At 46.3% G+C, this 26,080-nt stretch overlaps 1 protein-coding gene across 1 annotated transcript in view; it reads right to left on the bottom strand.

Moving 5' to 3' along the window:
• Positions 1-24,074, bottom strand: part of DKK3 (dickkopf Wnt signaling pathway inhibitor 3) — a 50,022-nt gene extending 25,948 nt beyond the window's left edge. Inside the window, exons 1-4 of the mRNA XM_086340032.1 lie at positions 23,955-24,074; positions 23,101-23,325; positions 16,420-16,557; positions 13,535-13,618 (exon numbers count right to left, since the gene is read on the bottom strand). Coding sequence (XP_086196158.1) covers positions 13,535-13,618; positions 16,420-16,557; positions 23,101-23,313 — 435 coding nt within the window. The 5' untranslated portion in view covers positions 23,314-23,325; positions 23,955-24,074. The remainder of the gene's footprint in view (positions 1-13,534; positions 13,619-16,419; positions 16,558-23,100; positions 23,326-23,954) is intronic.
• Between the last annotated feature and the right edge of the window lie 2,006 nt (positions 24,075-26,080).

Here is a 26,080-nt window from a genome sequence, read left to right as displayed (position 1 = left end):
TCAACACTCAACTTTCTTTACAGTCCAACTCTCACATCCATACATGACTACTGGAAAAACCACAGCTTTGACTAGATGAACTTTTATTGGCAAAGTAATGTCTCTGCTTTTTAATATGCTATCTAGGTTGGTCATAGCTTTTCTTCCAAGGAGCAAGCGTCATTTAATTTCAAGCAGTCACCATCTGCAGTGATTTTAGAGTCCAAAAATATAAAGTCTGTCACTGTTTTCATTGTTTCCCCATCTATTTGACATGAAGTGATGGGACCAGATGCCATGATCTTAGTTTTCTGAATGTGGAGTTTTAAACCAACTTTTTCACTCTCCTCTTTCACTTTCATCAAGAGGCTCTTTAGTTCTTCACTTTCTGCCATAAGGGTGGTGTCATCTGCATATCTGAGGTTATTGATATTTCTCCCGGCAATCTTGATTCCAGCTTGTGCTTCATCCAGCCCGGCATTTTGCATGATGTACTCTGTATATAAGTTAAATAAGCAATATACAGCCTTGATGTACCCCTTTCCTGATTTGGAACCAATCTGTTGTTCCTTGTCCAGTTCTAACTGTTGCTTCTTGACCTGCATACAGATTTCTCAGGAGGCAGGTCACATGGTCTGGTATTCCCATCTCTTAAAGAATTTCCCACAGTTTGTTGTGATCCACAGTCAAAGGTTTTGGCGTACAATAAAGCAGAAGTAGATGTTTTTCTGGATCTCTTTTGCTTTTTCAATGATCCAACAGATGTTGGCAATTTGATCTCTGGTTCCTCTACCTTTTCTAAATCCAGCTTGAACATCTGGAAGTTCATGGTTCATATACTGTTGAAGCCTGGCTTGGAGAATTTTGAGCATTACTTTGCTAGCATGTGAGACGAGTACAATTGTGCAGTAGTTTGAACAATCTTTGGCATTGCCTTTCTTTGGGATTGGAATGAAAACTGACCTTTTCCAGTCCTGTGGGCACTGCTGAGTTTTCCAAATTTGCTGGCATATTGAGTGCAGCACTTTCACAGCATCATCTTTTAGGATTTGAAATAGCTCATATGGAATTCCATCACCTCCACTAGCTTTGTTCGTAGTGATGCTTCCTAAGGCCCACTTGACTTCGCATTATTGGGCTTTTGTTGAGAGCCAGATTCTTTCCATGCCTTATCTCCTCTTTCTAAACACCCTTGTGGAAGTCACTAACTCCTCCTTTCACGGAGCAGGAATCAGTGCTCAGCACAGTGGGGGAGATTACCCAAGGAGCAGAGATTCCAACCCATGACACTTCAGACTCCAAATCCCACTGCTCTGTGCTCCCATAAAACATACCCAAATGTCTTATTTATTCTTTCTCTTCCAGGAGGTGGAGGTGAAAAATGAAACTGACAGAGGGTCTAGATAGAGCAATGAGATCTGGGCAAACATTTAGCTGACTCAATCCTCATCCATCATTTTTCCTACAGTCTGCTGGGGATGGGACCAAGAGAATATATTCCTGCCTGATTTGGGACAGCAGCTCAGCTCATCAGGTTTGGGGCATGACTGTGAATTTCCTGAGAGCATTAAATACCTACCTCTGCATCCCAAACCTGCATCCCAAGTCAGTTCCCTTCCTTGGGGTCTGCCTCTGATCCCAGATGCCCTGGCCTCTGGCCCTCCTCCCAGAAAGCCCTCCCAACCACCAGTGGGAGTTTTAGAAAACTGTGCACCACCACAAAACCCTCTCCATTTGAGCCCTGAGCCCCTACCTGAGCTCCCAGGAGTCTGCAGTGCCCTGACAGGAAAGCGGGAGTTCCCCAAAGCCTCTGGGATTCTTGTAGGAGACATTCTGGGGGATCTCACAAAGGAGGGTGTGGACAGGGCGTAGATTCCTAACCATCAGGAAAACCGCATCTTTGGATCCTAGAGATGAATTTCCAAAGATGCAGCCTGAGCCTGCCTACACCTAGCTGGTGAGTGAGCGGAGGTGGAAACGGTTTTCAGCAAGTAGGCGACAGGCTGGGGCTGTGAGTTAGTGCTTAGTTATATCTCTGCTTAGTGGTATCAGTTACCCCTGAGACTACGGCTGCCATACTACAGAGGCTGCTAGTGGGACCAGTGTCGGCAAAGCACTGTCTTGACCTAGGACAACAGAGCCCAGGGGTTTTTGTAAGCCCTTCAGCTTACACTGGGCGCATGAGTTCTCTAGTGTGTACAGTCATGGAAACCAAGAGGTAACACAACATCCTATCTCAGGCTCCACTGATGGCAATGTGCACGGGCATAGCTGCTATGGAAAATAGTATGAGAGTGCCTCAGAAAATTAAAAATAGAATTATAAGATCATCCAGCAATTCCACTCTGGGTAGACACACAAAAGAATTGAAATCAGGGACTCAGAGAGAGATGTGTACACCCACACTCATCGCATGATTCGCAAAGCCAAGAAACAGAAGCGACCTAAATGTCCACTGACGGATAAATGAAAGTATACACACAGAGAAATACTGTTCAGCCTTAAAAAGGAAGGAAATTCTGACACATGCTACAATATGAATGAACCTTGAGGACATAATGTTAAGGGAAATAAGCCAATCACAAGAGGACAAATAGAGTATGATCTCATTCATATGAAGTATCTAGAATAGTCAGATTCATAGAGACAGAAAATAGAGGAGTAGTTGCCAGGGGGAGGGAGGAGACGGGAGCTATTGTTTATTGGGCACAGCGTTTTAGTTCTGCAAGATGAAACGAGTTCTGGAGACAGGCTGCGTGGCAATGTACATGTTCTTATTACTGAAGTACATGCTTAAAAACGGTTGGGATGGTAGATCGTATGTTCTATATATTTTGTGTGTATGTGTGTTTAGTCGCATCTGACTCTTTGCAACCCCATAGATCGTAGCCTGCCAGGCTCCTCTGTCCATAGGGTTTCTCAAGCAAGAATACTGGAGTAGGCTGCCATTTCCTACTCCCGGGGATCTTTCTGACCCAGGGATCAAACCCATGTCTCTTGCATCTCCTGCAGTGGCAGGCTGGTTCTTAATCGCTGCGCCATCTGGGAAGCCCCTATATATATTTTACCACAATCAAAAAAATGTTTTATTAAGAACATGGATTTTAGAGGTTTGGCAATTAAGTAATTTGTTTTGTTTTTTTCTCTTAGTACTGGCTTTCTACTTAGCTCTGCTATTTATCTTTGCTGCACCTCAGTTACTTCATCTATACAATGGGGTCAAGAGGGTATGAGCCCTGCATGGTTGTCATGAGGATTATGTGAAGGGAAGCTGGTCAGATCTCAAGCAAGAGATCTTGAGCAAGAGCCTCATTAGCAGCAGGGCTTATGTTCATCATCATCTGTTACTAATATTGTCATTTTGATTGAGTCACTGAGCACTCAATCAATCACTTCATAGCACTGACCAGTTGATCTGAACTGTTACCAGGATTTACCCGGGAAAAGAGAAATAGGTGGCTTTGGAGAAGGGATGGTTAATCTGGTCACTTTCTGAGTCACACTGATCAAATGAGGCAATGTGGTCTTTGATGTTATTTTAAAAATAAAACAAAGTGGACTCACGAGCTCTGTGAGTTTTTCAGAACTATGCCAAAGATCAAGAAAGGGCAAAGCCACAGATCTTATAGTCAGACTGAAAAGGCCCCAGGCTAGTCTGGAAGGATCTCCAGGCCCTAATAGCCCGGGACAGCCAGCTACCTGCACAGGGACTTTTCCGCCCCTGACATGCTCAGGCTACTCAGAAGCCCCAGAAATCATCTTGTTCTGCAGCCGTCAGCCTAATGAGATTTCAAGTGCAATCACTGTCATTTATTTGGCCTGCCTATTGGCACCAAGCAAAAGCAGTGTGTTCTAAATAAAAGTTTCCAGATTCCAAGCACTGAAGCCAGACTTTTTGTAGGACACAGATGACTGGCCCTTGAGTTTCAGCAGGATTAATCAAAATCCTGTCCCCACCAATGCCTATGCCATCCAAACCACGGCTTCCTGGCTCTTTTGTCTGGGGATTGCATGGAACCTCCATACCCTATACAGACGCCTGGAATGTTCCTAACAGCATGAATTTCCAACTCCTTGGCTGGGCTCTCGAAGCCCTTTCTGATCTAATTCCTGCCTCCCCACAGGCTCATCTGTGGCTCCCGTGAGTACACCCCCAGCTCTGGCATTCTAAACTATGCAGTGTGCCTCAGACATGTTCTATTTCCACACGCCTCCCTGATCATGAACAAAGAATGCTTCTGCAAGGAATGCCCTTCCTCCCCACAACTGAGAACTCCTAGACACTGTTCAAAATACAGCTGAACTGCCACCTCTTTCAGGAAGCCTGCCAAGATGTGTAAAGAGGCTGAGACTTTACTTACAAGGCAGTAGGTGAGCTGGTCACAGTTTCATGGCTACAGCAGAGACAAGAGACTCCTGGGTCAGAGACAAAGGACTTCACTGCTGACAGCCCAGAAGCAGCATGAGCGTCATGTCTGTGACAGTTCCCCTCGCCCCCAGTCCCAGGAGGCAACGTGGAGGGGCCCAGGCAGATGTAGTGTGTGTAGAAGGTGTGCATCACAGCTGAGAAGTGTCACGCTTAGAGCACCAAATCTTATGTAATGGACTATACTATGGACAAGCATACCTGCCCTCTGCCAAGGAGGAGAGCCATTTGCTGTACAAACATCCTTGAAAAGATAGTCCAAAACCAAAGGGCAACTAGTGCTTCTGCTCATAAAACCTGCAGAAACTCCAGAGACCAGGAAGGAGTGTTTCCTAACAAAATCTACCTCATCTGACACTCACACAATGCTCCCACCATGCTCTGTCCTCCTCTGCCCACCTCTGCCTTAGGAAATACACATGAGTCCTTGTTGTAATGACCCATTTACTTTTTTGTGCCACTGCTATCCTGGGTCCTCTCTGCTGTCAGGGACCATCTCTTACATTTATTTGCCAGACACACATGAAGTGCTCAGTGAACATGCAAATAAATGGATGAATTGAATACCTAATACTTGGAATTCTGACAGCCACTGTTTGGAGGTAATCAAATAATGAGAAACACAGAGAGTTGACATTTACTGACTGCTTATTTGCACATTCTAGGCGCTGTATGGTTTTGTTATCTGGATTGTTTTGTTTTATCCTCATGAAGCACTATACGCAAGGTACTTTGATGAATCCACTGTACATATGAGGAATCTAAGGTTTGCAGCAGTTAAGGGGTCACCAGTCACACAGCAAACAGCAGTGGAGCTGTACTCTATACTGACTTTCCCTGGGCCCAAGCCTTACCCAACCCCCTGAAGTGCTCCTCCTCTCAGAAGGCACCTAAGCTTTGGTTTGGGGTGTTTGTGGAAGTGGCCAGAGAAGAAAGGCGGGAGAGCCTGTCTTTTTGCGTTTACAGCGGTGGGGGCAGTAGCCTGCACATCACTACCACCTACTCCCGGGTGTGTCTCACAGCCCGGCAGCCGTGGCCATGGACACGGAACACACAGACAGTCCCCGCTGGAACGTCACACCTTCCTAATCTGTCCCACACTGGGCCAGACGGTATCTGGTCTTGGGAGCAGCCTGGCATGCAAAACTGACCCTTCTTCCTGAGGAAGAGAAGGGGAGATGAGATAAATTTGCAGAGAACTCTATGTTGCCTACAACTTACAATTCTCAAACAGCGATTCCCCTTGACCTTACTAATAATCAAAGAAATGGAAGCAAAGAGAAGACACAGGTGGTTACCCACTACAACACCCGTTGCAGGCGAGGGGGAACTGGTGACGTTATTTCAGAAATCACTGCTGAGAGCCAAAACAGTACAACCGTCTGGAGGAAAATCTGGTAACATCTCTCAAAATCTTACATTGTACACACTTTGACACAGCAATTTAATTTCTAGGATTTACACAAAGAAAAACTTGCAATATTGTTCAAAATAATAGGTAGATGTCTACGGCAAAACTGTAAATAGCTCACAAACTCTTTTTAAAAACATTCAAAACATATAGAATGCTATAGAGGGAAAGTCTCTGCAAAGTTAATTTCTCCCAGAGGTAACTACTAGTAATGATTTTATATACATTTTGCCAAGTGTTTTAATGTATACTTTTTTCTCTAAAAAATGAGATAAACTGTATCTATAAAATATGAGCTCCCGTGTGGCTCAGAGGTAAAGAACCCGCCTGCCAATGAAGGAGATGTGGGTTCGATCCCTGGTCAGATCTCCCGGAGAAGGAAAGGGCAACCCCCTCCAGTATTCCTGCCTGGGAAATCACTTCCATGGACAGAGGAGCCTACGGGCTACAGTCCAGGGGGTCGCAAAGAGTCAGACATGACTTAGCCACTGAGAATGCATGCACGTATATCAAATATATCTTAAATATACCGTCATATATGTAAAGCAATATATTGCTTTACAATTGCTTTTTCTTCACTTAATGTTTCACTGAAGACAACCTTTTATACCAACATATATGAAACCTGTGTGAAACTGGTTTATGAACTTCATAGTATTTTGATTTTGCATGTGGAATCACAAATTCCTTCTTGAAGGATATTTAGGTTGAGGAGAGTACAATTTAATATAGCCAGGTTATAGCTCAAAAAGAAATGCCTACTCCTTAAACACTCCTGACTTGGATCAACTTTATTTATTTGGGGACTGCTTATCCATTTTTCAGAATGATTCAGAGCTCTTCAGTTTTCCCTATAATTTTTTCCTACTGGATGAAGGCATAAGGGCCTTATGCTTGGTCAGAAATTACTAAGTCAGTACAAAATAGAAACCTAGACACACAAAAGGACCCAGGTGTCTGGTTGCAGGACTGTGGAACTGCACATTCACAAGAGACTACGCCATCACTTTTAGACCCACAAGCGTGTTGTTTTCCATAGAAACCAAGATGCATCCTGCCAACCCGGCCCCATCCGGGATCTTGTTAGCACCTGAACATCACTTATGCTTCTTCTCATTCATTAGGCCCATCTTTCCTTCTGTTTGTATCGCTAATACCCAAACAAGTTACTTATGACTCATAAGAACAAGAAGTGCAGGGTGAGTCAGGCTCAAAACAGGGAGCACAAGCCTCTAGCAAAATGCATGACTCAGAGGGTGAGGCATGGCTCTAGAGAACTTAGCCCCAGGCCACAAAAAGCAGTGGAAAGAGGCCCATGGAGTCCTGAAACACAGCTTCAGCTTCCAGGGGAATTCCACTTTTGCAGTAGGTTCCTGGGACCCAGGGGAGAAGCCAGTTAGAACCCTGTGTTAATTACTTTTTGGTAATAATGAGCCTCACGCAAAGAGCTTTAAAAACCTCTCCTTAAAGACTCTCACCCAATGTTGTGAACCGAGGATGGTTAGCTTCATGGATAAAGAAAGAAACAGAACCACAGAGGACAAAGCGTGTGAGGGTTAGGATAGGTTTGAACCTAGGTGAGCCTCACACCTTGTTCAGACTTCACTCTGCCCCCAGACTGACAGATAGAGAAGGGCTTCTCCCGGGACTTGGCAATGCACCCAGCCCCCCAACATACACCCAAAAGAACTCTCCAGGAGGCTGAACCTCTGGGTACTGAACAAAGTTCTCCAAGGCAGAGATCCCGAACCTCCAGGATTTAATGCCTGAAGATCTGAGGTGACACTGATGTCATAATAATAGAAATAAAGTGCACAATAAATGCAATGCATTTAATCATTCCAAAACCATCCTCCCCCACCCTGGACCACGGAAAAAATTGTCTTCCATGAAACAGGTCCCTAGTGCCAAAAAGGTTGGGGACTACTGCAAGGAACTTGTGCCTTTCCGCTAATGCATTTCTGTTAAAATAAACCCCAATGACTGGTCAGCATGGTGCCCTCTGTAATTCCATGAAATCTATAAAGGCAACTTCAGCCTCAGACATCATGGCAGAGGGACCAGACAAAGCCAACCCCTCACCTGCAGTTACTCTGTGATAAATGAACGAGCTGGGGGCAAGGAAGAACTCAAGGTCTCCTGGGGAAAGACGCCATTCAACACACTTTCTCCGCCCACACTCTTGCTGAGTCTCTCTGGGCTTTGAAGTAACGGGATGTTTGCTGTTCAACAGGAAACAAACAAATCCTGAAGTCCAGCCACACTGACCATCTGTCTTCCCCCAGACTTGAACACAGATAACAAAGCATCTTCACAGCAGAGAAGACGACAATGAGTTCACACTGGTGGAGAAGTCCATCGCCATTTTCCACAGTCGGCCGTCTATCCTGATCATTCTCTTGGACAAGGAAACCATGGGATTACTCAAATCATTACTATCTGGACAAATCTGGTAGTGAAATTTGTCTACCTAGGCCCTCAGAAGTTTCAAGAAGTATCTTGGAGAGGGTTGTATGTGATTGAAACAGTGGGTTCAAATAAGGTATGTTCAGCTGGAGAAAATACCTTATTATGTAGGATATTTTATATCATACTCTAATGTGAAAACAAAAAAGACAACAGATGCACAATGTGCTGAGCTCTGTAGTTCTGAGGATGTCTTAATGAGAGTACATGTCCCTTCAAAGTGGTGCCTTGGGTAATTGGGCCAGATGCTTCACATTTGGGGACACGGTTATAAACAAAAGCCTTGTATGTGTGCATAATGGCTTATCTGCTCTCCGGCTTCCAACACACCGCTTCCCTCCTAACCCACTGCATGATAGCAGCACAGCCGTGGTCAGCCCACCCAGTGGCCCATCAAGGGAGACAGACGGAGGGCTCCGCACAAAAGCCTCACAGAAAGACGTCAGACCATATCACAGTCGCCCGTGCGCTCAGATGAAATAACAAGCCTCCGTGTCCCTTTCCCCTTTTGAGTGTGAAAGCAAAAACAGACCAATGCCTTGCACGTACTGTGCTAGGTTTTCTAGACGGCCATACAGCGTTACTGTCTGTGACTTTCCATGGACCTGCTCGGGTTACCATATGTATGAATACACATCCCAGCATCTGAAGAAAGGAAAATATGGAGTGTTTGGTGGTTATGTTTAATTGAATTCATCTGGGAGCTTTAAATCCTGAGAATTCAGCCTCTATTTATAGTAGTTTAAGGTTTGAACAGCTTATGATTTTTTATCCTTTTGAGAGGCAAGCTTCCCTTTTCCAACCCAGAGAATGCTTCATCCGCACATAACGCGTTTTCCAGAGCCAACCGTAAAAACCATTAAATTGCCAAACTATGGAATGGGACAGTGGTGACGATGTTCGGCCGTTCTCATGCCTCTGGAGGCAATCTAATCTTTACGGCTTCCCACTCAGACACAAAGATTCGAATACAAGAATTCTGTGGGCATCTGAAACCAGACCTTGTTTCTCTGACTCTTGGCAAGACACTCGACAACAAGCGAGGCTCTGCGGTAACATACCCTTGCTCTTGCCACATGACCTCCCTTTCACAAGCGCCCTGTAAAGTCTCTAGTCTGTTCTCTCAAGACCTCAGGCGATTCAGCAGGCACCGGCCAGTCAAGCATCAGATGCCCCGGGTCACTCTCCTAGTCAATCAAATTGGAGTTTATTCTCATAGAAAAACTTGCTGAGTTAAGATCCCAAGGGCCTGTGCAGGAATCTGGAAAAACTCAGTGAGTCTCCACCTCCTGGGTTTCCTGGATGTGTCTCCTCCTGTCACCCTCCTGCATTCTCAGGACCATCACACACAGGGGTTCAGGTTATGCACCGCCCAGGGACCTGCAGGTCCTCTATCTCACAATCAACATGTGACCTGCCAAAGCAGCCCTGGGAATTCTGGGCCCCCCAGCTGAGCCCACAGCAGGGACACACAGGCTGTGCAGACTCCAGAAAACTGGCACACACTTGGAGGCTGCAGCACACAAGTGCAGGCAGCTGCCCCCTGACCCGTGTACACTCCTGGCATCTTGGAGATCTTGTCTCTCACTGACCTGCCAATCTCAGAGCTTGGTTCCCCCTGCCATAGTGCTCCAAGCCTGACAAAACTGCCTTACTTGGAGGGCAGAGCAGGGAGCTTGGGATGTATATCAGGGCCTCCAGCAGCTATAAAGATGCTCACAGCAGTGCTGCTGCCCTCTGGGCTCTGGGAGGCTTCCCAGAACAAAACTATGCAATCATACAATCATACACCTTTTTATCTTGAACACAAAAGCTTTTTTGTAATCCACATCCCTGAGAGTTGTGTTTCCCCTGTTCTCTCACAGAGACTTAAATCTGGAATACTCTAAAGCTTTTCCCTCTTGGTACCATCTCTTTGTCTTTTTTTTTTCCCCCTCCTATTCTCTTTCTTTCTCTTTCTTCTTCCACCTTCAAAAGCTGGCCTTTCCTCTCTCTTGACCTTAGTCAATCCTATCTTTCCTTCACAGGCTTCTGAGCTTTCAGAGTTGGGAGAGATGGTGAAAATCATTGCCTCATTAAAAGATGGGGGAAATGAGGTGACCTAGTTTATAAGTGACAAACTCATGCTTCCAGCCTGTGACACTGGGTCTCCTTCCATTTCACCACATGGCTTGCCCCCCACCAGCTCCCAGGTCCCTTGAATGAGGGGTCAGCACTATCATACACAGTTGGCTGGACTCCCCCTGCCTGTAGTAAATGTCTGACTACTGTGTCAAAAACAAACAAAAAGAACCCATCAAGTTAGCAGAAGGAAGAAAATAATAAAGACTAGAGAAGAAATAAAAGAGAAATTCTTTAAAAATAGGAAAAAATCAAAAAAATAAATAAATAAAAATAGGAAAAAATCAATAAAACCAAGAGCTAGTTCTTTGAAAGGGTAAATACAAATCAACAAAACTCTAGCGAAACCTGCCAAGATGAAAAGAGAACCCAAATAAACAAAATAAGAAGTGAAAGATGAGAAATCACAACCGATATTGCAGAAATATAAAGACCATAAGAAAATGCTATGAACAATTATATGCCAACAAATTGGACAACTGATAAGAAATAGACAAGTTATAGCCATCAGAACTGAATTGAAAAGAAATAGATAATTTGAACAGACTGAGCACTAGAAGTGAAATAGAACCTGTATTAAAAAAAAAAACAAAAAACACACACCTTCCTGCAAACAAAAGTGCAGGACCAGATGGCTTCACTGGGGAATTCTATCAAGCATACAGAGAGCTTACACTGATCCTTCTCAAACTCTTTCAAAAGACTGAAGAAATGAGAATAGCCCTAAAGTCATTTTACGAAGCTACCAACACCCTGACACCAAAATCGGACAAAGACAATACCAAAAAAGAAAATTACAGGCCACTATCTTTGATGAATATAGATGCAAAACTTCTCAACAAAATACTGGCAGACCAAATCCAAAAGCACAGAAAAAGATCTTACGTCATGATCAAGTCGGATTCATCCTAGAGTCATGAGGATGGCTCAACATCGCAAATCAATCTATGTGATGTGCCATATCAACAAAAGAAAAGACAAGAATCGCATGATCATCTCAACAGATGCATAAAAGTATTTGATAAAATTCAACATCCATTCGTAATTAAAAAACTCTTACCAAAGTGGGTATAGAAGGAACATATCTCAATATAATGAAAGCATGCCTACTGAAATTAATCTTCAACAAAGGAGACAAGAACATACAATGGGGAACAATGGAGGAAAGACAGTCTCTTCAGCAAGTGGTGTTGGGGCAGCTGGACAACTGCATGTAAATCAGTGAAGTCACAGCACACGCTCACATCATACATAAAAATAAACTCAAGATGGCTTAAAGACTTAGACGTAAGACATGACCATAAAATTCCTACAAGAGAATATAGGCAAAACATTCTCTGACATAAGCTGTACCAATATTTTCTTAGCTCAGTCTCCCAAGGCAATAGAAATAAAAGCAAAAATAAATAAATGGGATTTAAACTGTTAAATCCCATTACAAGCTTTTGCACAGCAAAGGAAACCATAAACAAAATGAAAAGACAACCTATGGACTGGGAGAAAATATTTGCAAACGATGTGATAAATAAAAGCTTACTTTTTAAAATTTACAAAAAGTTCACATAATTTAATAATAAAAAATAACTCAATCAAAAATGGCAGCAGACCTAACTAGACATTTCTCCAAAGAAGATATACAGATGGCCAAGAGGCACATGTTCAACATCACTAATTCTTAGAGAAATGCAAATCAAAGTTACAAGATACCACCCTCAGCCAAAAAAAGAATAAAATAATGCCATTTGCAGTAACATGGAGGCAACTAGGGATTATCATACTAAGGGAAGTCAGAAAGAGAAAGACAAACACCGTATGATATCACTTACATGTGGAATCTAAAATATGATACAAATGAACTCATTTATAAAACAGAAACAGATTCACAGTCATAGAAAGGAGAAAGGGGGTGGGGAGGGATAAATTAGGAGGCTGGGGTCAGTAAATACAAACTATTATATAAAAAGACAAACTACAAGGTCCTACTGTATAATACAAGGACCTATATTCAATATCCTGTAATACACCTTAATGGAAAATAATATGAAAAAGAATACATAGAAATGTGCGTATAACTGAATCACTTAGCTATATACCAGAATCTAACACAATGCTGAAAATCAACTATACTTCAATAAAAATAAGTAAATTTGTTTTTTAAAAAAGAACCCATTTACTACCAACCACAGTAACACCACCTCCTTAGTGGTTATGGGTACACTGCTTCTCTTATGATAAGGCCACAAAGGGTCAGGTTATATCCCTGATCCCCTCGGAAGGCTGGGGATGCATTAGGCACCGCAGAGGGAGGAACGTGTGGTGGGAAGTTTGCATAAAGCTCCTGGGCACAGAGAGGCTGACCATCTCCAGCCCCACAGAGGAGGCGCTTCATACAACGGACTAAATCACACGGCAGCCACCCTGTCGGCTCCTCACCAGCCACCTCTTTGTGAAGACAAGGTGCAGCGGAGTCACCTCTGGTCTGGAAGTCTGGAGACCAGTGGCATCCTGGGTCACCCTCCAACCTGTGCCAGGCCTTCCTTCTATGAAATGACGCCCCTCTCATCGTTCAGAATCTATAATTCTCTAAGGAGCAGCCCACCTCTGGACTAAGCAACAGGTTACTGAGTAGCAAGTGCAAGCATAAGGGGCCCAAGCATGAAGGCTGGAGCAGAGGGACACCTTTCTCTTGGGCCACTGGGTTTCACTTGAAGTTTTCTTGCTCTCAAACTGCCAGACCAGGCCTGGGATCATAAAGGGTGTGGGTCTGGCCAGCGGCTTTAGGCAATTTTCAGGTTAGAGGCACCAGGTCTTGTTACCAGAAACCCCCAACCAATACACCCGACCCTTCAGTGTTCCCCTTTCAAGGCCGAGAGCAGCCGTGCAAATGACAACGGAATTTGCCATGTCCTGCCATTTCTGAAGCAAAGTACATGGAAGCAGAGACTGTTACTGGACTGCATCTGTCTGGCCATAAATGTAGGAATTGGGGAATACTAGGCAGATACCAGGCAGGAGAGGTGCACGGGAGCTCCCCGCTTTCTGCCCATGGTGTGAAGTCTGGGGCACCTTTGCCAGGCTCAGCAAGGGAACGTGTGCATCAGGATGAGAGTGCAAGGAAGACGGCAACTCACGTGGCTCCTTTTGCCTTCTTCATCTCCCATCGACGTAATGACTGTCTCTGAAAAGACCATCTGCCCGGTCCGGTTGTTTGTGATCTACAGGAGAACAGGGACAGTGAGTGTGAAATAGAGGGGATTCTGGACAAATCCCCCAAGTTGTTGGTTTTTTGTTTTGTTGTTTTCTATTTTCTGAAGCAGGAGCATCTGTCAAAGTAGACAGAATGCCCACTCCTCCCTATGTTTCTGAGCTCCACCAGCAGCATCAGATAGTGATTAAGAGACAGAGCAGAGTCTATAGCATGGGGCTGCCAAAGGGGAGGACCGAGGAAGTCTGTGTAAAGCACGCAGCACACAGCCTGTCACCTTGCAAACACTTAACACTAGCTATTTTTATCATTCTTGGGGCTTATTCATTTGAAGCTCCAAGTCAACTTTCTTTTCAACAACTACAGGCCTGGGTAGTGAAGGAAGCAGGTTTTAGCTAGAGCAGCCCCTCCCTGATTCTGGGAAACTGTTTTGTTTCCTCAAGAAAGTGCTTAATTATGTGGCAGCCTTGATGCCAGGGGAACTTGGGGGAGAATGGATACATGTGTATGTATTGCTGAGTCCCTCTGCTGTCCACCTGAAACTATCACGACATTGTTAACTGGCTATACTCTAGTACAAATAAAAAGTTAAAAAAAAAAAAAAGTAAGTGCTTAAGTATGCTGAGAGGAGGCCTGGCCCTGTATTCCTTTAGCTACTGTCTGCCTGGCTTCTGTATCCAAGAGTGGGCACCTCAAAGCTGAGCCTTAGAAGCCTGATTGGAAGCCTGATTGAAACTCAGGCCACTCTCACCCCATCCAAGGCCATGTCTAACCCTCATGTTGGTGATAAAAGAACAGAGAGAACCTCAGGAGCTAGGGGATCAGTGTTCTTTGATCCCTGGCTCAGACACCAACAACCGTCTAGTATGCAACCTGGAACAAATCATTTCTGTTCTCTGATTCACAGTTTTCTCATTTCTAGGCCATCTTTAAAGTTCCTGCCAGCTCTAATATCACAGGCGTCCGCAGCCAAAACAAAGTGGAAACTCTTAGCCTAATGTGCAACAGTGGATCAAATTCCAGTTCTAATTCCAGTTCTGGAGCATAAGGATCACGTCTTCACCAACATACTTTAAATTTTTTTATGTAAATAATTCCTCTCTCCAGCAAAGAAATGATGTCTTCTTCCTTTTATACCAGATTTTCACAAGATTAATCAATGCTATATATTTTTAAAATTATACAGTCCTGTATGTAAAGATCCAGGGACTTCTCTGAGGTTTTATTACACTAAGGTGCATTTTTGTATCCCTAGGAAGAGAAATATGTACAACGTTTTCCAAACATGTTTCACCACTGAGCTCTTCTTTCATAAAGCATCAGGCAGGAAGGAGCTCCATGGAACCCACTCAAGAACTACTACACCATGCGGATGCCGTAACTTCACCATAAGAACAACAGTAATATTAACAGTAAGAACAATTTGCTGCTGCATAGCGCTTTACAGTTTACAACAACTCTCACACACTTTAAGTCATTTGGCCCCCACGACACCATAAGGTATTACAGATGCTGATTTTCCTATTTCATAAACATGGTTAGTGAGGGTCACAAAGTTGAAAATCATACTCGTTACTGGCAGGACACATACTTGGTTATTCTGATATTCACAAGGAGCAAATTCAAGGAGTAGCCAAACCTACTGGCTAATTATTGTCAGAAAGGATGACTGAATATTGGTTTTGGCAGGAATAAAATAATCACTTTTGGAGACAAAGACTGGAATTCTCCAGTCTTCAGATGAGCAATGCTAAAGGATTCTGTTTGGCAGGTGGCTCATTCATTGATGCGAGGGGTGTGCTCTGGAGCTGGGGCTGTGAGTACGCAGTGGGACTAGCGCCACACAAAGGCTACTTTATAGTCAAGGCAATGGCCCATGAGAACTGACCCTTTAATCCACTATGGCACAGAAATGCTATTGTGTCAGCTCAGTCATTACCTGCACACTTGAACAAAAGCAAGGCGCTTTTGTGAGAATCTTCATGGCCTTGTGCACAGGCCTTGAGATGAGATCAGAGGTCAATTTTACAGCCTCTAACAATGACCCAAACATCTGCACACCAGATTCTGTTTAAGAGAAAACAGGCCACATGATTTGATCTCAAAGTCCTACCAAAGTCACCCTGGAGACATCGCATGTTAGGGGCAAGTGAATGCCACCTTCCTTTGCAACGTTTTCTTTCTCAAATCAGATTGAGAACAAGCCTGCTCACTCCTCATGCAAGATTCTGGACCAAGAGACACTTAGACGTACGGCAGGCTGGAAAACAGGCCACTGTAAAATTGTGAATGGATAGCCAGCAAACATATGAATGTTTCATCTTGTAGCAATAGAGGTTTTCCATTCTGAAGACTTGAGTATATCACATCTGAGCTCCTCCTAAGGAGATGGTGAAGATCTATTCACCACAACATGAACTCTATTTCACCTCTCTACTGAATCACAGATAAAAACCTGTGAGATAAATTCCTCAAATTCAATACTGGGAACGTCTTTCTCTAAACACTTATTTGCTTCCTTTTTTCAAGTAATAAAAATCCCTGAACATTCCTTTGCAATTGGACTGGCAGGAAGACTAGAGTTAAATTTATTGCTTCAATGCAAAAGCAATTTATTCCCCTTTAAATAATCTCCCTCACTCCCTCTGGCTTTTAACCTGTATTTTACCATCTTTATGTGTATTTTTGACTTGTATATTAAATATGTAAACATCTGCACAGCAGACTCTCTTAAAGAGAACACAGGCCACACCTTAGTCCTCTGATGGGACTGGGCACTGAAGAAAGGAGGACGCGCCGGCCACGACTTACCTTGTGAATTTCTCGGTGGACATGGATGGTATTATTTCCCACCTTGGTTTCTGTGTTGGTCTCGTTGTGGTAGCTGGGAGGTAAGTGTGCTAGGGTCACTTCTGATGATGTTTTAGCAGCAGCCTCTTCGGCTTCCATCTAATTAAATCAATGAATTTAATGAGCAATATTGTTTTCTCCTGATACATACCAGAGTCCATTAGAAAAAAAACTACTCTTTTCCTCTTCTGCAATAACAATGGTGCTGCTGATAAGTACCACTGAGGACTGAGTAGAACAAGACATTGTTCTAAATGTTTTCATATATTATCGTCTTACATCTCACAATCTCCCTGTGGGGTGGGTGTTAATGTCCCCATTTCACAAGTGGGGCAACTGAGGCTCAGGAAGACTAGGTTAGTTCTCAAGATTCCCAGGGAAGGGCAGAGTTGGGATTTCAGAATGCCCCCACTGAGCAATCTTGACCCCTGAGAGATGCTCTTGGCGCTGCTCCCATCTCCCCACGTCCTAATCAGGAGGTCACTCACATTCAATTCCCATACATGCCAGCAACCAACTCTGTTTCTCTTTGAGAGCATTCTCTGACTACAGAAGTGTGTTCAGTCTGCACAAGCACCAAGTGTTAGGTAGTGAACACCCCAGGGACAACCCTCAATCAGTGAAGAAGAGCCTATGAGGGTAAGTACCCCAGTGCCCTCTCCGTTCAGTGGGACAGTTTCTCTCTCTCCAAGGACCTCAGAAAGATGGAACCCTAGTTGTCCCTAGAAGTCACCTGCTCATCAGCACAGCCTTTGCTGCCTTTTTCCTTTTCCATCTCACTCTCCTACTTCCTCCTAGTGTTTCTGGGATCACATCACATTACACGCATGCTAATTCGCTTCAGTTGTGTGTGACTCTTTGCAACCCTACGAACTGTAGTCTGTCAGGCTCTTCTGATCATGGGGAGTCTCCAAGCAAGAATACTGCAGTGGGTTGCCACGCCCTCCTTCAGAGGATCTTCCTGACCCAGGGATCAAACCCGTGTCTCCTGTGGCTCCTGTACTGCAGGCAGATTCTTTACCGCTGAGCCACTGGGGAAGCCCTGCAAATAAATTATTTGCTCCCAAATCCTTGTTGCAGGGCTGACTGGGGTTGGGGAACCAACCTAGCCCCTTCCCCATGACTGGTAGGATCACAGTTATGAGTCCTCCCCCATCCACCCTCTGAGTACGAGAGAGACCCCTGTCGAGGTTCAGATGACTCATTCCGTGGTACACCCTTCTTCTGGCCCTTCTTACACAAGTGTTCTTTGCTGATGTCAGGTTTCTGAGGCCACTGTCCTCATATCATGAGCCTCCATGACATCTATACCAGACACATCAGCCAAATTGAATCTGTACCCACTTCCAGACCCAGACTTGATGAGTGGGCAGGTGACAACTGGACCAGCCACAGCTGATTGGACTTAAACAGAAGCCACATCATGGACTAGCTGAGCCAACCAGACACTCTCTCTAGGAATTTAAAATGAGAGACACAAAGAGAAGCTGTCACTGGTGGCTGGCAATTTTCCAACAGTGCAGTCTTGACTCTCGGCTATTTTTATTCCTTTAAATGAATCCTCAAAAAGGATTTTACTATTTTTTAAAAAATTACTGTTTTCTATTCCCTTATATACTACAAGAGGCCCATCTTTTCCAATCTTTCCCAACCAGGTTCGCTGAGCTGGATATACATGGGGAAAGAATTCCCACGTCTCAATGGAACACAGAGGCACTGCATCAGAAGTGTGAAGAACATCTAGTCAGCAGAAAGCCCAGAAAACCAAACAAGGACTTGGTCAGCTGCCACCGTGCCCTGTGTTTGACCCTGAGATAACTCCTGACATATCTGAAACCTGATCACTGCCTCCATGCCTGGGCATCAGCTATGTCTGAGCCATTGCACCAGTCCCTTCCATATCTCCTTGCGTATTCACAGCAACTCTATGAGGAAGTATTATTTGCCTCATTTGCAGATGAAGAAAATGAGGTTGACGAAACTGGAGGAATGTCTAAGGTCATCACATTCTTAGTAGGTGGCAAAACTTAGATTAGAACTCAGGTCGGTCCGACCCCAAATTACGTGTTTTTCCTAGTATAAGATTCTGCCTGTGCTTTTACTGGGGAGATAGGGCATCCTCACACAAGCTAGTTTGAGGATGATTATGAAAGTCTCTAGAGTCAGTCAGGTTCAAAGAAGAGAGGAAAAAGGCTTCCAGGTGGAGGCGAGCCATGATTGGGCTGGTCTCAAAGGACAGATATGAGCTGGATAGAGAGGAGCATAGCGGAGGCAAAACGGTGACAGCCTGGATGAGAACGGAGTGTCACGGGCTAGGGCAAGGGGTCCATGCTGGACCCCAAATGGATAAAATGATGGTGATGAAGCAGAGACAGACTTGACAGATGGATCCAGGGTATAGTTCTAAAGCAGATGGTGTTAGCCTAGTTCTCAACCAGAAGGGTACCTCAGAGTCATGCCCAATGCTTTAAAAAAATATCTACATATCTGGAGCTGCCAAATTAAAATTTCTGAAGAGGGCACCCCACAAAACAATGAGCTTTCCAGATGATTCTGAGATACTCCCTCCCCTGTATTCACCCCCAGGTAAGAACCTCTGCACCAAGCAGTGGGGAGCTGCAGTAAGTTCTGAAGACTGATGCGGCTGCTAAGTCACTTCAGTCGTGTCCAACTCTGTGTGACCCCATAGACGGCAGCCCACCAGGCTCCCCCGTCCCTGGGATTCTCCAGGCAAGAACACTGGAGTGGGTTGCCATTTCCTTCTCCAATGCATGAAAGTGAAAAGTGAAAGTGAAGTTGCTCAGTCGTGTCTGACTCTTCATGACCCCATGGACTGCAGCCTACCAGGCTCCTCCGTCCATGGGATTTTCCAGGCAAGAGTACTGGAGTGGGGTGTCATCAGCTTCTCCGGTTCTGAAAACTAACTGGGACATAATACAGAATCGAGAGAAGGAAAAGAATGGAGTCAGAGAACTAGCTAGAAGCAGGCTGAGAGTCAGAAGTTATATCTGGGGAGGGCCTTCTATTTGGAGGGGCCTCCAAATAAATCTAGAAGAACTCAGGCTTCTGAGAGCTCGCCACTAGATTTGGCAAGAAGTTGCCGCCAGCAGCATCCGAAGGCAACAAAGTAGAAAGTACCCAGATTCTGGAGTCAGGGAACATGGGGTTAAGTCCCAGCTCGGCCACAAAGCAGCCACGTGACCTTAGGCAAGATACCAAATACTGGGGTGGCTAATATGTAACACCTTACAGAAAGACCCAAATGATCTTTTTGGTCAACCCAATATCTCTAAACCTCAGCTTTCCTGTTTGTAAAATGATGATGATTCTACTTTATTGGACAAATGTAAGAATTAAAGCTCATGAAATCCGAGAACTTGATCCAGTATCTGCCATTCGGCAGAGGTATAATAAACAAAGCAGTTTTAGAAGCCAGTTTGCCAGGGGATGTCTGGGTAGGGGTGGAAAAGGCAGAAGTAGATAACATATGTTCAAAGGGTTTGCTAATAAAATAGAGGAGAAACGGATGAAGAAAGGAGACCTAAGACGAAGAAAAAGGCTTTTTAAATTTGTTTTAAGGGAGAGATCCTGGGCTGTTTAGTGATAGAAAAGAACAGCTGGGAAAGAAGAGGAGTCTGGGGATGCTAGAGGGACTAAATCCAGAAGGAGAAGAGAACATCAGCGCTTTTACAATTCCTATAGGAATCAGACTCCTCCAGTTTGGCTTACATATAATTGACAAGGTACCAAATTTAGAATTTGCTCTGGGCTGAGCAGATAGTCTTTATATAAAGCCATTTCCTCCTCAACCAGTGGCTATTCCAACAGAATGAGCTAAAGCTCTTTCATGGCACCACAAACTAGAAGTACAGCTTACAGTGGAAATTTCAGCCACAACTATTACTGCTGCTAGCAAGAGAAACCTAAGCCTGAAGCAACAGGACTTGTTTCATAGAGGAGGAATGTGAATATTATTTAACATGGCACTCACAATTGGTTAACTCTGTGTTTGTTAAAGGAACAGAGTAAGAAAAACTGGAGAGAGAAATTCAGGCTTGCTGTTGGCATTCTTCCTAGGAATAACGAGTTGATAAGAACATTCTATTGTAAAATATGCCCATTACAGACGTGGTAATGGAGGCGTGGGGAGTGGCTTTATCCTCAAAATATGTTTATCAGTAACAAACAGCCCAGACTGAACCATTTGAAGATTTGCTTCCTCTCAAGAATGATCCTATAACCAGAGTTAACTTTTTTCCCTTAGGAGAAACCAGCAGCTTGAAGTCAGCTGGAATATTTTAAATGTCAGGAAGTTACTTGAAAGCAGATTCATGATGCAACTATGTAAACAATTAACGCATCTGGACACACGTCCTTTTCTGTTCTTTACTGGGACAGTAAGAAAACAGCAATTATCCTGTGTTATAGATTTAAGGGGCTTTCTGGCAATCTCTTTTTAAAACTTAATACTAATAGCCCTAATCCACTGTGATTCTATTATATATCAGACACTAGTGGTTCTTCTGTTACCATTCACACTAGTGCTATTAATATGATGATAATGAGTGTGTTTGTCTGGGTGTTAAGTCGCTTCAGTCGTGTCCAACTCTGCCACCCTGCGTGCTGTAGCCCACACCAGGCTCCTCTGTCCATGGGATACTCCAGGCAAGAATACTGGAGTGGGTTGCCATACCCTTCTGCAGGGGATCTTCCTGAGCTAGGGATCGAACATGGGTCTCATGTCTCCTCCACTGGCAAGCAGGTTCTTTTCCATTAGTGCCAGTGAGAGCCATTATTTATTGAGAATCAGCAATTTCTCATAGTCCTTACAACAGCGACATGAGGGGGCAACTTATATTGCACCAATTTTACTTAACCCTATTTATTTTTTGGCTGCACTGCGTGCCTTATGGGATCTTAGTTCAGTCTTGAATAAAAATGGGGAGGTGACTTGATGAGTCTCAACAGGAAGCCGTGGGCAGGAGGGAAAGTCCTAGAACCCAGTGAAGGGAAGCAGATGACTTGCTCTGGAACCAAGGATGATGTGTTCAGTTTAATCAGTGAAGGTGCAGAGTTAAAATTCACTGGGGCCTGTCTGACACCCCTGCCCCTTTCATTGTTTCGTGTCAGGATTCTCTTGCTTTCACAGGAAACAAAGTCTATATCTGGAATCTAGCCTGTCCAGTGGATGTTCAGGTACAGCTACCCAGTCAACCACCTTCCAACCCAGTGTCTCCTTCACCAGTGTCCAGGGTCCACCAGGTAGACTGTTGTGGGAAAGAAGGGGAGTGATCCCCAGACTAAGCAGGTGTGGGAGGAAAAAGCCACCTCGCCTAGTAGACCAGAGCCAGCTTTGGAGGCTTTGCCCAAATGCACTGTGGAGAAACAGGGACATGGAGGCACCTGACCATCCAGCCTAGACATCTGATCTCTCACTGACTCCTTCCCTGGGATGGCTGGCTTCTCTCCAAAGACAGGCTGCAGCCAGAGTCAGGCCCAACAGGGGCCACGCCCACCCACCCCAGGCAGCAGGGCCACCTGGCTGGGAGAGCTGGACCATCTGCACCTCCTCTCCAGGCAACCCTGGCAATGCTTGCGTGCTGATCACAGAGGATGCCATCCACAGCGTTTGAATCTGGGAGGCGACGGAAGCAAGAAACAGGCAAAGTTTTCCCAAGATGTCTGGTATCTGATAACTAACAGCTGCTATATATGCACATCTATTATACTCCACACATATCACAGATTTAATTCTCATGGAAAACTGAGGTAAAGGATGTTAAAGGATTTGGCCAATACCACCCTATGGTGAATGGCAGAGGAGGGCCCTGAGCCCAGGACTGACTCCACAGCACCCTTGGAAATGCAGTGGGGGGTGGCCTTTCACTTTGCCCCTGCTCCTCTCACCCACCACCCACTGACACTGATGGAGATACCGAGGTCCCTTCTTTGCCCCACATGGCATTAGGGGAAGCCCAGACAGATTACCAGCACAGCTCAGAGCTTTTTGTCCGCATATGGAGAAGGGGATGACAGAGGATGAGATGGTTGGATGGCATCACCCACTCGATGGACAGGAGTTTGAGCAAGCTCCAGAAGCTGGTGACCGGCAGGGGAGCCTGGCATGCTGCAGTCTATGGGGTTACAAACAGTCGGACATGACTGAGTGACTGAACTGAATGGCACCCTAATTGTCTCTCGGGAACATGGCACAAGCTCAAAGCCCAACAGACAAGCTAGGACTTGAGATACCTGGAGTCTCCTCTGCAAAATCACAGTGCTGGAATATCAGGGGCCTTGCAAGCATCCGCTTAAAACAGGATGAGGCCAACCGCACACCTGAAGTTAATTGTAAGGTGATGGCCAGCAGCCTACAAGCAGGTGGTGACCCCAGTTGTCCATGGGTGGGTCCAGCCGGTGTTTTTGGGTGGACAGCTTCAGATCCAGAGCTTTTGGCAGGAACCAGGTGGGATTTGGTATCACCCCTGCACTGCCTCCAGATAACTCGAAATCTGCTGCCGGCTGTGCCCAGCCCCTTAGCGGACCCGAGGACCCTGGCCAGCGGTTGGCGCACTGCTTCGCCAGCCCCCACTGTCACCCGCCTCGCGCTTCCCGGAGCGCAGGCCCTTCGGGCGCACCCACCTCCTCCACCGCGCTGCGCAGTTTGTACTGCGTGTCCTCCATCAGTTCCTCAACCTCGCGGAACATCTCGTTGAGAGTGGCCTCCTCCTGCGGGTAGCTGAGAGCCGGGCCGGGCTCGATCGAGGCAGAGGTGACCGTCGGAGCCGGCGCGGGGGCCGTGGGGACCGCCGCCGCCAGCAGCAGGTAGAGCAGGGTGCCCCCGAGCCGCCGCATCTCCGCCGCCGCCTGAGCGTCCCAGAATGCGGTCAGAGGCGCGCCGACCACCCGCTCGCCCGCGCCGCCGCCCCGCCCCGCCCCGCCGCCTCCGGCTCTCAGAGCCTGGCCCGCCCCCGGCGCCCCGCTTCCCCGCACCCATCCCCAGAAAGGAGGAAACTGAGTCTCCGGAGGACGCAGCATCCCCAGACGGGGAAGCCCACCCCCACCCACACTCCAGCCCCGCGCCCGGATCCTCTCCGTACCCCCACCCCCATACTCGAGCACGAGCCGCGCTCTGCTACGGCCCCCAGGGATAGCTCCCTCCTGCAAGCAACAGAACCCAGGCGCCCCTACGCTTACACCCATCTCCAGCCACCCCCCCCACCCGGCCCCAGGGCCCTCTCCCCTCCCTCCCCGCTCCCCCACCCCGCCTGGGTCCCGGGTTTGAGCCCTGTTACGTTCTCCACCAGGTCAGAGCGCAGCCGTGCTGCGGCGACCCTACTCTCCCGCCCCCTATTCGATCCCCCATCTTGAGTGGTCAGAGAACTCAACACCCCCACCCCCGGGGCTGGAACCAAATCCGACGCCCCGTCCTCCTCCACCCACCCCGGAGGGACCGAGCTGAGCCACCCTCTTCCCCGCCGCCGCCCTTCACCCACCCCAACTGGACTGCGCTGCGCTCTGGTTTGGACCTCAGGCCTTGCCCGGGTCTGCCTCGAGGCTGCGGAGCTGGAGCTGCTTGGTGGGCGGACCGCCGGCGCTAGGAGCTCGGCAGGGATGCGGCAGCGCTGGTACCCCGGCGAGCCCGCAGCGCTCGCCCCGCCCGTCCCCGCCCCTAGGGAGGGGCTGCGGCCCAGCCCGCCGCCATTGGCCGGCCCGGGCGCAGCGACCTCCCACCCGAGGCTGGCCTCTGCCACCGCGCCTGGCCCTGCAGGAAGCTGACCCCTTCTTCGCATCCCGTTGCCGCCCGGCATCCCAGGGCGGCATTGTCATCTCTGGCCCAGATTCTTGCCACAATTTCCATGAGGTGTTTTTTCTGTGTCCAACCCTCGCCACCTTGCCTTTTCCAGGTTATTCTGTACCTGGCAGGCTGGCACTCAAGGCCCATCACAAACTACTGGTCATAATCCCTCTGCCGTGGTTAACTCCTACTCCAGCCCAGAAAACCTACCTGTAGCTCCAGCAATAGGTCCTAGGTCCTGAGAACGTCAGCAAGCTCGTTAAAGGCGGCAGAGTGGTTAAGACCAGACTCTGCAGTCAGGCTCCCTGGTGTCAACCCCAGCTCTGCTCCTTAGGACTTTAAGGATCTCCAAGTTATCAGATTTGTGTCTCCCCAGTTAGCCTAAATGTAAAATGGAGCTTGGAGTATGATAATTTAAAAAAAAAAAAATGTTGCTTGCTATCTGGTTCTATAGGAGTGAAGTCACTAGCTCCTGAAGTTGCTGACCTTCAGCATACCGTGAAAGGGTTTCGGGGCAGAGATGGCGGCTGAGGCATTCTGTGCTCTGGGAAAATGGCAGAGCAGGCGTTCAGATAGTTAAGATATTTTCAGGAGGGAGATTTATGAACCTGAACTCTTGCATCATCTCATTCTTAGAAAAGCACTAAAACTATTAAGTAACACATGTGTTCCTCATGACTGGCAGCCACGTTTTATTGAGATGTGGCCTTGGTTGCACTTATCCCTTTTGCCAGAATCATGGATATGCTGACTTTCTCCCCTCCACCTTACCTCTTTGGAGCAGTTCCACAGAGCTTTCTGAGAGGCTGTCTCATGGGCTGTCATCCTCAATAGGTCCCCAAGGAAAATTGAAACTCACGGCTCTCCTGTTGTTTTTCTGAATTCGGTTGACTAGTAGTAAGGGTGCCTTGTAGGAAACGAGGATACCGCACACCGGGAAGTGGAGTATAAAGGTCAGCTACTGCAATGAGAACAGAACTTGGTCTATTCACAGTACTCTCCTTAGGGCCCTGAACAGAGAGCACTCACATAATTTTTGAAAAATACCTGTATTTTATTTGTCAAACTGCCTCCTGTTTTTTCCTGTTACCTTTTCTGTCTGGACAGCCTTCCCTTCTCCCCTCAGCCAGACTAACTCCATCCCATATTTCAAGACTCAGAGCCTCTTGTTACCTGGCCCAGCTCCATCTCATTTCTCCTCTAGGATCACCATACCCCACCTCCCCTCTGCCCATGTCCTTCCCCATGGAAGCCCTGACTTGCCATGATCTATAGGTCTGGTCACCGGCCCAGGACCTCCTAGGAGGCAGGGACCAATCTGCTCACCTTGTGTCACTGGGGCTTCAGTTATATTCCATACTTGGTCACCAAGAAATGGATGGACTGGTCATTCTATCAGCTACTATTGATATATCAATATAAAAGCATTTACACTACTGAGAACTTGCTACGTGCCAGCAACAACTATCAACTCATTTAATTCTCAGATAATCTCTGAGGTTGGTACTACTACTTTTATTCCATCTCACAAATAAGGAAACTTCCCTAAGGTCATGTAGCTCCTGCGTAATTGGTTGAACTGGGATGTGAACACAAGAATTGCCAAACTCCTCTCCTATAAACCTGGTCAGGAAGTATGAGAGGACTTGGGAGCATGAGATAAGCAAATTTCTGCAGGTGACCACTTAGAAAACACGTGTTTAGAGGAGAGAATTCAGGACATGCCGCCCCAAAATACGCCATTTTGGCACATTGACTATTTTGAATGGAAGGTGCTTGAGAAACAGCAGATGCACCTGCCCTTTTCTACCTAAAAATAGGCCA

This window comes from Bos grunniens, chromosome 15, assembly GCF_055505025.1.
Source record: "Bos grunniens cultivar Pamir isolate PY7600 chromosome 15, Bosgru_T2T1.0, whole genome shotgun sequence".
NCBI lineage: Eukaryota > Metazoa > Chordata > Mammalia > Artiodactyla > Bovidae > Bos > Bos grunniens.
This window is presented reverse-complemented; position numbering and strand designations above follow the sequence as displayed.